Source organism: Geotrypetes seraphini, chromosome 8 (genome assembly GCF_902459505.1).
Source record: "Geotrypetes seraphini chromosome 8, aGeoSer1.1, whole genome shotgun sequence".
Taxonomy (NCBI): domain Eukaryota; kingdom Metazoa; phylum Chordata; class Amphibia; order Gymnophiona; family Dermophiidae; genus Geotrypetes; species Geotrypetes seraphini.
Window position 1 is genome coordinate 127090908 of NC_047091.1, and position 13900 is coordinate 127104807.

The window sequence follows — 13900 nt, forward strand, 5'->3', positions numbered from 1 at the left end:
CCAGATACTAGGGTCCACCTTGAGGGTTAGCACCCAAGAAAAGGATCTGTGTGTCATTGCAGACAATACGATTTAGACTGAAGCTTAAGTCAGAAAAAACAAAATTCTTTATAGCCTCGCCACACCCACTTGGCACTAAAGCATCACTATGCATCAATAAACTTAGTTACCCTATTCAATCTACTATGAAGGTCTTGGGGGTAATACTGGACCAGGGCCTAACCATGAAAGACCAGATGGACTCTTTGGTTAGAAAGGGTTTTTTTTTTAACTTTCTGGAAGCTTCTGTCCATTAGAGCATATTTTGATGCTTCATCATTCAGAATTTTGGTACAATCCCTTATACTGAGCCAACTTGATTACTGTAATATCGCCCATCTGACAATTTCCCAGAAGAATATGCAGCGATTACAACCGGTGCAAAATGCAGCGGTCACGCTGATTTTTGGGTTGAAGAAGTCCGATCATGTAACTCCTTCCTACCGATTCCTGTACTGGTTGCCGATGGAAGCATGTGCAAAGTTTAAGTTTGGATGTTTTTGCTTCAAGGTACTATTCTGTCTAGCCCCTAAATATATAACTGACCTTTTCTCTTTCTCAACCAACAGACATAAGAGAAGCTCACACTTGAAGTTTGTTTCTCCACTGGTTAGAGCAGGGGTGTCCAACCTTTTGACTTCCCTGGGCCGCATTGGCTGAAAAAAATTTTCTAGGGCCGTGCAAATGCTGCAGCAAGACAGAGGAGGGAGCCGGCAAGACGGTAAACACCTGGGGGCAGCAGAGGAAAACACTGCATCGTCCTCAACTGGGGCCGCAAAAAATACTTCATGGGGCTGCAGGTTGGACACCCCTGGGTTAGAGGATGCAATTTTAAAAGACATCATCAACATCTTTTCTCTTATCAAGCAGCATTATGGAGTAAAGATCTAGAACAGTTACTTATGCATGCTAATAACTATGGGGAATTTAGGAGACATCTAAAAACATATCTGTTCCTTAAGTACTTAGGTAGCTGATCTGCACAATCTTTCCCACAACTGATCTCTAGAACCGTTAGTCACTATTTCTAATTTTGTTAGTTCTACTCAAATTGTAGCATTTTTAATCAATGTAAACCGCATTAAACTTCACTTTCCTGCGGTATATAAACTGTTGTTATTATTATTATACGATGAAACCTTTCGCCCAATGAGTGGCGGCATTCAAAAAAGCAAACAAGATGCTAGGATGATACCCAAATCCTTTTTTTTGACCGGTACAGCCTTCAGTGATGGGTAATAGCTCACTTTGACCAGCAAGTGGAGACTGAGACCAAACTTTGGCTGTAATATTAATAGCCATAGCTCCCTCTAGCAAACTAGTCTGCTGAACTGCCAAGCAGAACTAAGAAGTGCTAATATTTAACAGTAACAAAACTCCAAACAGGAAACATATAAGAAAACTGTTAGAAAGTGCATAGAACAAGCCCCTGCTGTAAAAGATCCCCACAGCTCGCCAGCTGAGCCATAGTCGCTGTTCTTTGATCTCCCCAAGAAAAATACTAGAACCCGCAGAAAAAGCAAAATCTTCATGCGAAAAATACCACAAGAACAACAGACAGACAAGACAGATAGGGTGGGGTGCTGTACTGGTCTGGAGAGTCTAAAAGAAAGAAAATTAGCAGGTAAGAACCCAATTTCTCCTTCTTTGTCACCTCTCCAGACCGGTACAGCCTTCACTGATGGGACGTATCAAAGCAGTACCCATCATGGGTGGGACGCCCGGAGGGCCGCCACCAGAACATGCTCACAGAACACCGCATCCTGACGCACCTGAATGTTCACACAATAGTGCTGCACAAGGGAATGCAGAGATGACCAAACCACGGCCTTACAGATATCCACTGGAGGTACTAGAGAAGACTCAGCCCAAGAAGCTGTCTGACCCAGAGTGGAATTAGCCTTGAGAAATTCTGGAACAGGCTTTCATTGAAGAAGATACGTGGAAGCGATAGTCTCCTTGATCTAGCATGCAATGGTAGCCATGAGGACCCTCCAAGAGGGCAAAAAGATGATCTGACTTCTGGAACTCCTGGGTCTGCTGAGCATAAGAGCGAAGGACCCTATAGACATCCAACTTGTACAACTGCCTCTGTTCTGAGGAACCATCCCGACTACCCACGACCAGGAGGACCACGGACTGGTTGATATGAAAAGGCGAGACCACCTTTGGCAGAAAGGAAGGAAACAGGCCACAGCATATCCCACTCCCTAGAAAACTCCAGGAAGGGAAGCCTATAAGAGAAAGCCTGCAACTCAGAAACTCATCTTGCAGAAGTAATGGCCACCAGGAACACTGCCTTGAGAGTAAGATCCTTTAACGAGCAGGAACCCAGGGGCTCAAAAGGAGGGTGCACAAGCACGGACAGGTCCAGATTGAGATCCCAAGCCGGAACCAAAGGCTGAACAGGAGGCCAAATGAATTTGACCACCCACAAAATGCGAACTACTTCCGAGAAAGAAGTTAAATGCTTACCGTGCAGCAAACCGCGAAATGCAGACAAAGCCGCCAGCTCAATCCGGAGAGAAGACCAGGCTAGGCCCCTATGCAGGCATCCTGCAAAAAATGCAAGATGTGAGGCAAAGAAGTGCGACAGGAAACCACCCCCCGCACAGCACACCACTCTTCAAAAATATGCCAAACACGCACATAAGCCCAAAAAATGGAAAGCCTTCGAGATCCCAAGAGAGTGGAAATCACTTTATCAGAATAACCTTTCCTACCATGATCTTGTTGAACGTCCGCAGAGCTGTGGCCAGATCAAAGGAGAGAGCACAAAACCGGAAGTGCCGACCCTAGATTGCAAAGTGAAGGAACCGCTGATGGGAGGCGCGAATTGGAACATGCAAGTATGCTTCTGTCAGATTCCCCAGCTGAACTGCCAGAACGATAGATATCAGGGTTTCCATGCGAAAAGACGGAACACGCAGAGCCCTGTTGACCCCCCTTCAGATCTAAGATGGGCCGAAAAGTCCCCTCTTTCTTGGGCATCACGAAGTAAATTGAATATCTGCCTGTGGAGGCACTGGCACCACAGCCTGGAGATCTAGCAACCATTGTAGAGTCTGGCGAAAAGCTCGCTTCTTCCACGCCACCTGACAAGGAGAAACAAGACAGCGATCTGGCAAGGAGTGGGAAAATTCTAGAGCATATCCATCCCGAATCACCTCCAGGATCCACTGATCTGTCGTGATCACCGGAACCAAGGGAGGCATCAGCAAGGAGTCATTGGGCTGGACGGGCAGTGGAGGAATCACATCCTCCCAGACAGGCCCCCCAAAAAGGACTGCACGCACTGAAAGAAACTACCCCGGGATGACCCAAGGACTGGGGAGGAAGCCCCTCGACCGGGGCGATATCTGCAGAAATCATGCAAAAGCCCCTGAGCAATGCCACCCCGTGCAGGCGTGTGGGCACGGTACTCAGGAAGATGGGGCACCTAGGAGTCCATCAAGGTCTAGACTAACTTGTCCAAATCCTTGCCAAACAATAAAGACCCCTGAAAGGGAAATTTTGTCAGCTTAACTTTAGATACCGCATCTGCTGACCAAGCCCAAAGCTACAAGGTACGACAAACGGCCACCTTGAGTGTCATGGACTTAGCCGATTTGTGGCGGTCTGGTAGCTCGGGCTTGTTTTTGGTGGGCTGAATGTGTTCTTGACCGTGAGTCTGATGACTGGTCCTTGGTGGATCAGGAGGTAGCCAAAATTGATATGAGTGCCTCTTATCTTTCTGATGCTCTGTATAACCTGCGCTGAGGGGGCTGATCCAGAGTGGCCGTCGAGGGAAAAATCCCCCCCCAAGACCCCAAGGGCGGAAGCAGGACCCTCAGCCACCTGAAAATAAGCTTTACACAAGGCAAAAACAAAATCAGAGGGAAAATCCCCATGGCAGCCCAATGGAACTCCCTGCCACAGCAGGGGACCCAGCAGAAACCTGCCCCTGTCTCTCCAATACAGGGATAAGGTCACCTGAGGCTACAGACAAAATGGAGGTGCTTCCCACCAAAACAGAACCCCGAGGCCTGTAGCGGCTGAGGGGCCTGAATTGCCCCAGCAGCTAAAGCAGGCAAGCCAGCAGCAACAGTAAGGGAGTCCCCAGCACCATCGATAGTAAGAGAATCCTTATTTTCCTGACCATCGGCAGCTAAGGGAATCCCTATGTGGGCAGCGAGGGAAGCCCGAGCTTCCCCGCTGTCAGTTGTTGGCAAGCGAGGCACTCGCAAAGGGGATCCCTGAATGCCAGCACCCGATGCCGATGAGGATTCCCCTTCGCTGTGGCCTGCACACCTTGTGAACAGGCCAATTGTGGCTGCCTCGTGTCTTGAGTACAATGAGTACTTTTTCCCTTTAAAAGTGCTCATTGCACAATACGCAGCCTTGCTGCAAGAAAAGTGCTGGTTAAGAACGAAAAATCAATTACAAAACACTGAAGGATTCCTACAGACCAGCACTACCTGAAATCCTTTTTTCTGTCAGAACAGACTCCATTGGCTCTCTAAGCTATATGACTTGCCGGTATCGGTGGCAAGGCTTACAGCTGAGGCACCTCTACAAAAATATGAGGAGATGGAGTGTGACAACCCAGAGGTCACCACAGGGGACAAGGAGCGCTAAACAAATTCCAACATGCCTAATTAAGGGGAAACTGCCACAGCTCATCTTCACCTGCTGAGAGACTGAGCAAAGATTGAGAGCTATGGCTATTAATATTACAACCAAAGTTTAGTCTCAGTCACCACCTGCTGGTCAAAGTGAAGGCTGTACTGGTCTGGAGAGGTGACAATGAATGAGCATTTAACCCTACCCTCTGTTTTCTATCCAATAACAAATTCCTAATCCACAACTGAACTTTGTCACCTATCCCATGACTTTAATTTTCTCAGGAATGGAATTTTTATCAAAACCTTTCTGAAAATCTAGATACCCTATATCAACCGGTTCCCCTTTATCAAGTTTCAAGTTTATTTAAATTTTAATATACCAACCATCAACATGTACCTGACCGGTTTATATAGCTAAAAATATTAAAATAAATTTTAGAAGGGGGGTAGGGAGAGGAAAAGTGAACATTAAATAGACAAAATATATTTATGAACATAAGTTTGAGGGTGAAGAGAGAGGGAATGTTTATAATTATATTGTTAAAACAAATTAAAAATTAATTGGGAAAGGGGGGGGGGGCGGGGAAAAAAACACCAGGGAGGGAGATCGCTTCTTAAAAGCGGTTTGTTTTATATACTACTATGCTGTTAGAAAAGGAAATTATTAGACGCTATGGTATGCATCTTGGAATAAGAAGGTTTTTAGTTTAGTCTTGAATTTATCGAGTGAATTTTCTTGGTGGAGTTGAGGTGGCAAATTAGTGAGCCAAGATCTCCCTTGGCTGAACCCATGCTGACTCCATCTCATTAAATCATGTTTGTCTACATATTCCACAATTTTATTTTTTTTATAATTGTTTCCACCATTTTGCCCGGCACTGAAGGGATCAGTACCACAGAAAAGTCCAGATTGCTGGAAATCGAACTTCCAGGCCTAAGATTTCCTAAAAAAGAATAATATGTAGAAATAAGAAAAACATTCTGTTTATTTTTTTTATCTTTTCTTGTTGTTTGTTTTGATTGTTTTTTTTAAGCCTCAGACTCAGAACCAGCAGGAGAGGACTATACCGAGGTGGAGTAAAAAGAAGGCTGAAAAGTCATCGACACTATCAGGAGCAAAGGCTTTAAGAATGCCTAAAGGCCCCTCTTCACACCAAAGCTTATATTTATTATTTCTTTTAAAAAAAACATAAGGTAGAAAATAAAAACGACGAACAAGTGAAATAACAGTAAAAAATGAAAAAGTGACACAGGAAGGCAAACTTGAGGGAACGAAGTTCAGACATAAAAACATAAGATTTGCCGCTGCTGGGTCAGACCAGTGGTCCATCGTGCCCAGCAGTCCGCTCATGCAGCGGCCCTTAGGTCAAAGACCAGTGCCCTAATTGAGTCTAGACTTACCTGCATATTGTTCTGTTCCAGCAGGAACTTATCCAACCTTTTCTTGAATCCCTGAAGGGTGATTTCCCCTATAACAGCCTCTGGAAGAGCGTTCCAGATTTCTACCACACTCTGGGTGAAGAAGAACTTCCTTACGTTTGTACGGAATCTATTCCCTTTTAACTTTAGCGAGTGCCCTCTCGTTCTCTTCACCTTGGAGAGGGTGAACAATCTCTCTTTCTCTACTAAGTCAATTCCTTTGAATGTTTGAAGGGAATTGACTTAGTGGAAAATGAAAAACTGAAGACCTCGCAAGCCAGCATCGGGCAGGAAGGCACTCGCACATGCGCAGTGCGGGCAATCTTGAAACTTTGTTAAAAGCTTAAAGTGACAGTACACTTTACCACTGTCTGTACCAGGCTCCGTGGATGACATCACCCACATGTGAGAATATGCTGCCTACTTGTCTGAGGATAATTCTTCTTATGCTTTGACTATATAGGCTTTTGTATGTCTCTGATGTAATGATTTTTTTTCTTCTTATTTCTCTCTCTCTCTTTTCTATCAATGGTTCTATTTAATTTTCAATCTGTAAACTACCTTGTTCTGTTTCTCTGGAAAGGCAGTATAACAAATTCAATAAACCATAAACTCCTAAATAAAGAAAGCAGTTTAAGGTAGCACTGTTTTAATTTCCTATGGGGGATCTGTTAAACGATTGCAGAAATAGGATTTTTCTTTAAAAAAAAATCACAGAGCAACTGTTGTTTTGAAATATGGGAATATATGTAGAAACTAGTGCAATGACCTTTTGTTGTGCTGGGGTAAAATTATGGAATTCGTTAGTAGGACAGTTAAGGAAATGTGCTGATAGAGGAACTTTTAGGAAACTCCTCAAAACACAATTATTCGTTAATGCTTTTTTATAGGGTCTGACTTGTCATGATTGAAGATTAACTGTGAATTTAAATTCTGATGTTTTGTCCCTCTTTTGTACTGTTTTCAAGTATTATGTACTTAGATATATTGTAAACTGCTTAGGAATTAGACAGTATAGAAATTTAAAAAATAAAAAAAATAATAAATATATGATCCATTAATTTGGTGAAAATGCAAAATTTATTGTCCAAACAAAATACTCATTTTTATGGGATTTTGTAATTAAAAAAAAATCTTAATCAGGCCATTAATGTTTTCAAAACGAAAACAGTGACTACTGCTTTCTACAACCCTGTTTGCTTTCCCTTGCATTATATATGGCAGAATTATAATGGGGTAACCTCAAAGCCTTTCCTTGAATTGACAAGCAAACAATTTTGTACCACTTGTACATTCTCACCTGTCTTTGCTGTATTTGCAAGTTCTGTGGTACCTACAGCCCCATGTACAGTCACATCTCCATCAGGAAGGCACAGCTCAAACTCTTCTGAAGGCCTTTGCCCTCCTGTGACCATGAAAGGAAATATATCTATTAGTCAAATACAAATGAACTACACAAGCACATATGCAGCAGTGGACAGTAAATTTTAACAAGTACATGCTTTCACTGAGTGAGTGGGCAAGGTTGAATATGTGAGCAGTACCTGGGATGTATTAGAAGCAGGGGTGAGGGGGCAATGATTGCAGGTGTAGTGGAGAGTGTGGGTACAAAGGAGAGTCAGTCCCGTCCCCTTTTTTCATTTCTCTTCTATTCCCTATCCCTTCACTTTTTCTCTTTATATTGAAAAGAACAGGCTAGAAATAAGGCAAAAATTATCCAGCATGGTTGAATCAAGCTCAGTTTAAAAAAAACGACAGACTATTGCACACTCAGTCATACCAACAAAGATGCAAAAATAAAAAAAAAGTAGAATGATAAAATCTTATTGGAGAAAAACATTAAGAGGAAAAAAATAAAATCATACCAGGCAAGTATCTCAACAAGATTGAGGACAATGAAAACAATGATAGAAATTCCTATCCCAAATAGACAACTGGTGAAACGCACATGCATATTGCTGTAGCACGGAAATGGGAATGATTTTCATTGCTGAGTGTGGCATGCTGACATCAGAAAGTCTGTCTATAAAAAGGCATAATAGCAGCAATGTTCATCCATTGGAAATAATGTAAACACTACAATATCAGTGCACCATATAAACAATGACAGGCTGATATTCAGCAGCAGAAAACTGATTAGGAAGGCTCCTAACTGGCTTTCTCCCACTGACTTGACAATTCCTGGTTTTTCAGTGGCACATAACCACACAGTGCTGCTGAAAATCTAGAGAAGCAACCATAGCACTGTCCTTGATGTTGGGACAGCCCATAGGTAGAGTTACAAAGAAACACTCAATGGCTAAAGTAGGCAAAGTCTTCTTTGTCAAAAACAAGCACAACAGTCAAAACTGAAGACTAATATAAAGCAAAGTTCTTGCTCATATCGCTATACCGCTCTCAGAAACCTGTAAAGGTTAAACACAGCTGTGTTCTAAAACCACTTTGACAGGTGATAGATATCATTCATTGAGCCGGTATGTATATATTGTATATTTTTGTGCAAATTACTGCAACCAACTATACAGCTCCTATAAAGTGCAACGTGTAATAAATATTTAAAACGTATATGAAAAATATGTATCAAAAAATTTAAACATTGCACTTATCTCATATAAGCTGGTTCGTAGTTAACGAATGGCTAAACGCCCTACGGGACCCGTTTCACCATGTGTATAGGCTTCTTCAGGGGTCATATCATTGAAAACTACAAAAAACAGAAAAACAATATACTGAACTTTAGTGCGACAGTGCTAGAACATATAATAAATGAAGAAGTAGACATACTCACAGTGCGGCGTGAATTACGTCTGCACATGAAAAAATGGCGCTGGCAATTTTTGAACGCCGCGCATGCGCCCTTTATCCTCTTAATCGCGCATGCGCCTTACTAAATGAATATTTACCAAAACTACTTATTTAAAGAAATATACTGTTTTGTGAAAAAGAAACAAACAATTAAAAAACACTAAAAATTAGGAACATGTTTAGAAAAATATTTAGAAAAAAATTTTTAGAAAAATGTTTAGAAAAATATTTGCAAACTCAAATATTGAATTTAACTAATCACGGTATTGAAGAGGGTTTTTTAACATCTCGTGATCACAAATATTTGAATAGGAAGTTTCCCATGACGTCAACATTTTATATCCTTCCTAAAATACATAAAAGCTTGGAAGATCCGCCGGGGAGACCTATTATGTCGTCTAAAGGTTCGCTGTTAGAACCTTTATCGACATTTATTGATGAATTTTTGAAATATGAAATTCCTAAAATAGAATCTTATCTTCAAGACTCGAGAGATGTAATGTCAATATTAGATGCTGTCCCAAGTGAGCAGTTTTCTTTTATTCTGGTCTCCTTTGATGTTACTGCGTTATATACGTCCATTCCTCAGGAAGCAGCTTTGAACATCATCACAGAAGTGCTTGATAGGAGACCACGACCTCATTTCATCCCTACAAGTTTTTTAATAGATCTTGCCACAATTACCATGACTGAGAACTTTTTTGTTTATAACCAAAAATATTACAGACAACGAAAAGGGGTGGCCATGGGGGCGGTTTTTGCCCCCTCCATTGCCAATTTATATATGGCAGATTTTGAGGCCCATTGGATTAAACATTCCCCCTTTAAAGAAGTGCTATATAGCTGGCATAGGTATATAGACGACATTTTGGTGTTGTGGAAGGGAGATGAGGAGAATCTTGATGAGTTTTTGCTTTGGCTTAATAGCCGGGATGTGAATTTGCATTTCACTATGACTTGGTCTCGGTCTGAAATTGCTTTCCTAGATTTGTTCATTTCCCAAAAGGAAGATCATTTTGTGTATGATGTTTTTACAAAACCAACAGATCGCAATACATTTTTAGATTACCGGAGCTGTCATCCTATCAGTTTGAGAAATAATCTCCCCTTTTCGCAGTTTCTGAGGTTAAAGAGGAATTGTTCTTCTGAAATAACTTTTAAAAAAAGAGCTCAGGAATTGACAGTTAAATTAGAAGAAAGGGGTTATCCGAAAGCTACCTTAAAGAAAGCGCTTAAACGTACTAAAAATTATCATAGAGAGTGGCTATTTCTGAAGAAATCAAAAGATTTGTCCTTAGATGAGACGATCATGACCTGTATATTGCGTTATTCAAATGATGGGAATTCAATCGCGCACATTTTGAAAGAGAACTGGAAAATTATGAATACCAGTTCTCTTTTTGAAGATGTACAGTTGAGGATAGCCTTTTCTAGAAATAGGAATTTAAGAGACATTCTTTCTCCAACTAGATGTGGCATTGCCGAAACCCCGAGTTCTTCGCGGGTTGGTTTTGTTGCATGTGGACATTGTAATATTTGTGAACTCACCATTTCGCAATCTGAGTTCACTAATCCGCAGGATGGTAAAACGTATAAAATTAAACATTTTTTAACATGCTCTACTGATTATGTCATCTATGTGATAGTGTGCCCTTGCAACAAATTTTATGTTGGCATGTCCACTAGGTCATTGAAAGTTAGGATGGGAGAACACAAATCCAACATTAAATGTCTCCGAAGAAATGCCCCTCTAGCAGAACATTGTATTCAGTTGAAACATGTTTTTTCGGATTTAAAATGTTTCGGGATAGACAGGGAAGTATGTAATATTAGAGGGGGTGACAGACAACGGAGATTACATCAGCGAGAATCACGATGGATTTTTAAGTTAAATACGATAAAACCACGGGGGTTGAATTCTAACATAGACTGGTATTCATTTTTCTAGTTAGTTTTTTGAATATTATTTTTTCAAATATTTTTCTAAACATTTTTCTAAAAATTTTTTTCTAAATATTTTTCTAAACATGTTCCTAATTTTTAGTGTTTTTTAATTGTTTGTTTCTTTTTCACAAAACAGTATATTTCTTTAAATAAGTAGTTTTGGTAAATATTCATTTAGTAAGGCGCATGCGCGATTAAGAGGATAAAGGGCGCATGCGCGGCGTTCAAAAATTGCCAGCGCCATTTTTTCATGTGCAGACGTAATTCACGCCGCACTGTGAGTATGTCTACTTCTTCATTTATTATATGTTCTAGCACTGTCGCACTAAAGTTCAGTATATTGTTTTTCTGTTTTTTGTAGTTTTCAATGATATGACCCCTGAAGAAGCCTATACACATGGTGAAACGGGTCCCGTAGGGCGTTTAGCCATTCGTTAACTACGAACCAGCTTATATGAGATAAGTGCAATGTTTAAATTTTTTGATACATATTTTTCATATACGTTTTAAATATTTATTACACGTTGCACTTTATAGGAGCTGTATAGTTGGTTGCAGTAATTTGCACAAAAATATACAATATATACATACCGGCTCAATGAATGATATCTATCACCTGTCAAAGTGGTTTTAGAACACAGCTGTGTTTAACCTTTACAGGTTTCTGAGAGCGGTATAGCGATATGAGCAAGAACTTTGCTTTATATTAGAGTTACAAAGAAGCCAGAGTTAATACAGTTAGTGATCACCGCTAACCAGATGACAAAGCAGATAAAGTTAAGAAAGAAAAATGGCTGTCCTAACTTCATCCACTTTGTTATTATCACTACTACTACTACTACTACTACTACTACTATTTATCATTTCTATAAAGCTGAAAGGCATATGCAGTGCTATACATTTAACATGTAAGAGACAGTCCCTGCTCAGAAGAGCATACAATCTAATTAAGGCAGACAAATAGGACAAATGGGACAGATAGAAGTTAGGAAGTTTCTTGCAGAGAAAATGATATGATGGGTAGGAATTAGTTAAAAGCAACCTCAAAAAAGTGGGCTTTTATCTTGGATTTGAATACTGCTAGAGCTTGACTTAGGCAGTCTGTTCCAGGCATATGGTGCAGCAAGATAGAAGAGATGGGGTCTGGAGTTGGCAGTGGAAGAGAAGAATACAGATAAGAGGGACTTACCCAATGAACAGAGTTCACGGGAGGGGGGGGGGGAACATAGGGGGAGATAAGTGAGGAGAGATATTGAGTGGATGCAGAGCGAATGTACTTGTAAATCAGTAAGATGAGTTTGAACTGTATTTGGAAATGAATGGGGAGCCAATTAAGTGACATGAGGAGAGGGGTAATTTCTGGGACAATGCTGAGAATAAGACTGCCTTGAAAACTTCTGAAAGCTAAGTTACTCAGAATTTAATATTCTGCTCTTAACACTGATTTTTAGCATTATACCTGCTTAATTTCTCTTCCCCTTCCTGTTTCATACTTTAAAAAATATATATTCTCTGCTAAATCATATTTCCTCTTTCTTCTCATAGGAAAAAGTGTAAGACTTATATTAACTCTACTTAAATCCTGTGTGCTTGGGGCACAGGGAGACTAAAGTAGGGAAATTCCTGTTTTAAATCCTGGGTTTTAGGGTAGCCACTGATCTGGTGTTTCTGAACCTCAGTTCAGTTACTAGTCTTCAGCCATTGTGTCTGCCTGATTAGGGTAAAAGGGAGGTGCTGGGATTTATTAAGGTGACTGCATTATTTACATTAAGGCGGGGTACAGTATTCTATTTCATCAACCCTACAACATCTAACTACATTTGTATGAGTAAAACAGTCCCTTATTCAAACATCCTATCCATCCTATCCTATCCACTGCTCTGCCCCGCCTCGAACCAGCAGGGGGCCTCCGACAGAAAAAGAATAGCTCCAACGACGGGTAGCCAGTTCTCCAGCCCCCCACACCGATACTTGCGGGCCGCCCGGGAGTCAGAGGCCACCAGAGAGGAGAGGAGTGTGGGAGCACTGCTCCGCCCCTCCCCTAAACCAGCAGGGGTCCTCCGATGAAGGCGCACGACAAAGGCACGTACGCCTTAGTGCGCGCCTTTGTGAAGCGACTGCAGGGAACCAGTTCAACCACCATCGATGGCAGATACGACCATTCTCCCCCAAAAATCATCCGAAAACCACTTCCTACTCTGAAGCGACTTTCAACCTACCAGCCTTCCAGGAAAGGAAGCTCCCGATGCCGGGAAACCGCCGACTCCACCAAACTCAGAGGAAACACCAGCGGTCCTACCCTCAAGGTGAGTGAGTCCCACTTCACTTACTCCCCTCACCAGCTGGAAGAGGAAACATTCCCAGCTCAGAACTCACAAGTGAGCATAGCAGACTCCCCAACACAACAGGCCAGAGTGGAAGAAAGACGCTCTCCCCTCCTCTAACCTTCTCTACACCTCCCAGATTCTTGCACCTCACACCAGGTACCAGGCTAAAGAAGATCCCTCTCTGCACACAAAAACACAATGTCTCCCGGTTTAACAACAAGCTTACTCGTCCATCTACTACTCTTCCTATTCCTAACCAACAGAAAAACAGCAGGGTACCATACATCCTCAATCCCAACCTTAACAGAATCCTACAGGCATCCTCAACCATCCAGAAAACTCTACTCTCCCAGAAACTTGATAGACTGCTCCTCATTCAACCATATCAGCATACCTACCAGCTGGGGAAAAAGACCACCCCCAAAACCAAGATCATCAGTCCACAATTCTCACCCTCAAACTAAAAACTTCCTGCACCCAAAATGCACCCCCTCGCCCCACACAAACTATACCTCACTAGCCAGTGCATATATGAACATCAGATCAATAAGCACAAAAGCAGACCTTATAAAGGATGGATAGTTAAAAAACAGTTACCGTATTTTCGCGGATATAACGCGCGCGTTATACGTGATTTTACGTACCGCGCATACCCCTCGCGCGTTATATGCCTGAGCGCGGTATACAAAAGTTTTTAAACATAGTTCCCACCCCGCCCGACGCCCGATTCACCCCCCCAGCAGGACCGCTCGCACCCCCACC

General features: G+C 41.7%; 1 protein-coding gene across 1 annotated transcript in view; it reads right to left on the reverse strand.

Annotated features, from left to right (window-relative positions):
* The window catches only part of CIT (citron rho-interacting serine/threonine kinase), a 702016-nt gene that overhangs the window by 232282 nt on the left and 455834 nt on the right, over positions 1 to 13900 (reverse strand). Inside the window, 1 exon segment of the mRNA XM_033956569.1 lies at positions 7363 to 7467. Within this exon segment, the coding sequence (XP_033812460.1) occupies positions 7363 to 7467 (105 nt within the window).